Source organism: Apaloderma vittatum, unplaced genomic scaffold, assembly GCF_000703405.1.
Source record: "Apaloderma vittatum isolate BGI_N311 unplaced genomic scaffold, ASM70340v1 scaffold17366, whole genome shotgun sequence".
NCBI lineage: Eukaryota > Metazoa > Chordata > Aves > Trogoniformes > Trogonidae > Apaloderma > Apaloderma vittatum.
The window spans coordinates 1-1,759 of NW_009722466.1; the positions used below are offsets into that span (position 1 = coordinate 1).

Consider the following 1,759-nt stretch of genomic DNA (forward strand, 5'->3'; position numbering starts at 1 on the left):
CAGCGTCTGTCCCCGGTCCGAGCCCGGCTAACGCATGGCGCGGTGGCCGTTCCGTGCTTGTGAGCTGCCGGAGGTGCCCCTTGGGAAGCGGTGCGTTGACGGGAATTCTTTTGTCTCCGCAGTTCTTAAAGAACAAGATGGGAAAGCCTGAGAAGGCTGCCGTCCCCTACAGCCAGCCCGTTCACGGTTTACACCTGTGTGAACAGCCAAAGATGAACAGGCAGAAGAGTAAATGTAACGTGCCGTTGACAAAGATCACCTCGGCAAAAAAGATAGAGAGCTTCTGGCAAGAGTCTGTATCAGCAGAAATAACTCAGAAGCAGGAGAAAAAGCCACTTAAAAACACAGAGAACTTCAGAAATGCCAAGTCCAAGAAACCTATCACCCTGACTGAAGTGAGCCAAAAAGAAAATTACGCTGGGGCAAAATTCAGTGACCCGCCATCTCCTAGTGTCCTTCCAAAGCCTCCCAGCCACTGGGTGGGTGGCACAGCTGAACTGTCTGACCAAAACAGGGAGTTGATGGCTGTCCATTTGAAAACTCTCCTCAAAGTTCAAGTGTAGTTTCCAAGATCTCTTGAGTAATTGGCAAAGAAAATTCCATCCGGGAAACTTAAACACGCCTTGTTGCAACAAAAATTGCGAGACTGTCAAGTCTTATAATCACGTTTAAAAAAAAAAAAAATCCTTGTATTATATTTTTTATGGTCGTGTAAATAGTGTACATCATGTATTATGTGTATATTCTTGTTCATACTTTGAGAGGTACATTTTAGTTTTGTTATGAAAGGATGTATTTTGCACTGCCTGAATGGTAGATGTCTTGTATATAAAATATGGACAATTTTAAGTGTGTGCTTGACACATGAAGACTTGACTTCATTTGCACAAGGTAATTGAAATTTTGAAGGAGAGTACAGCTTTCTGATTTTAAGGTTCCAGATCAAATGTGAATGTTCTATTCATGCACTACTGACAATAGTTTTACATTCTATGTCCCAGTCGAGTATAAACATGGAATTTTCATACAAATGTGAAGTTTTGCTCTCTGCTCTGGAAACTGTAATCTGGAATTCCTATTTTATCGGTTTATTTTTGAAATTAACTGGGATTTGAGCAAAATTCCAACCCATCAATTTGAGCACTGCTTATTTCTTTAAAGAAAAAAAGGAAAAAAGAAAGAGCAGAGCTTTCTGCCAGAAGTTTAATTGGTCACTAAAAAATTAAATAAAACAATTTGGCCTCCCCTTAAGCATGTCTCTGTTTTTTCTTTTGTGTGTCTCTGTTAATTCAAGTACGTAAACTTAAACTGCTTGATACTCTTCTAGTGCCTCAGTAGGAATATTTTGTCCTCTTCAGCCTTTAGCTGTCCAGATGGTTAAGAAATTCAACAGCTCATTAATAATTCCTCGTTGTGAAGTGTTTTCTTTGTGACATGCCATTTTAGGTTCCTTATCCTTTTGTTGCTTGAAAGTTCGGATTTCAAGGAAGTTGGGCAATTACGCATTGAAATTTATGCTGCAGTGCACTTACTATGAAAGTCGTTAAGGAGATGATTATTGCTACTGAAAAGTAGCAGTGACAGAAAGGTATGGATGGGGCAAGTTCAATTTTATATTTTTCAGCAGATTTGTCTCTTGCTGATAGCTACGCTGGGAATTGTATTCCTCTGATCTGAACTTCTGAGGGAGTCAGACTAAATCAGTCTGACAGGCATGTTGAGGAGATAAGAGATTTACAGTTCTTTTACTAATCATTTA

General features: G+C 39.8%; 1 protein-coding gene across 1 annotated transcript; it reads left to right on the forward strand.

The window, feature by feature from the left end:
* Positions 1-122: 122 nt before the first annotated feature.
* On the forward strand, positions 123-1,248 carry PNRC1 (proline-rich nuclear receptor coactivator 1; the record flags this gene model as incomplete). Its single annotated transcript, XM_009871791.1, has 1 exon — positions 123-1,248. A coding segment is annotated over one exon (441 nt), but the record flags the coding sequence as incomplete, so codon positions are not given.
* Positions 1,249-1,759: the final 511 nt, after the last annotated feature.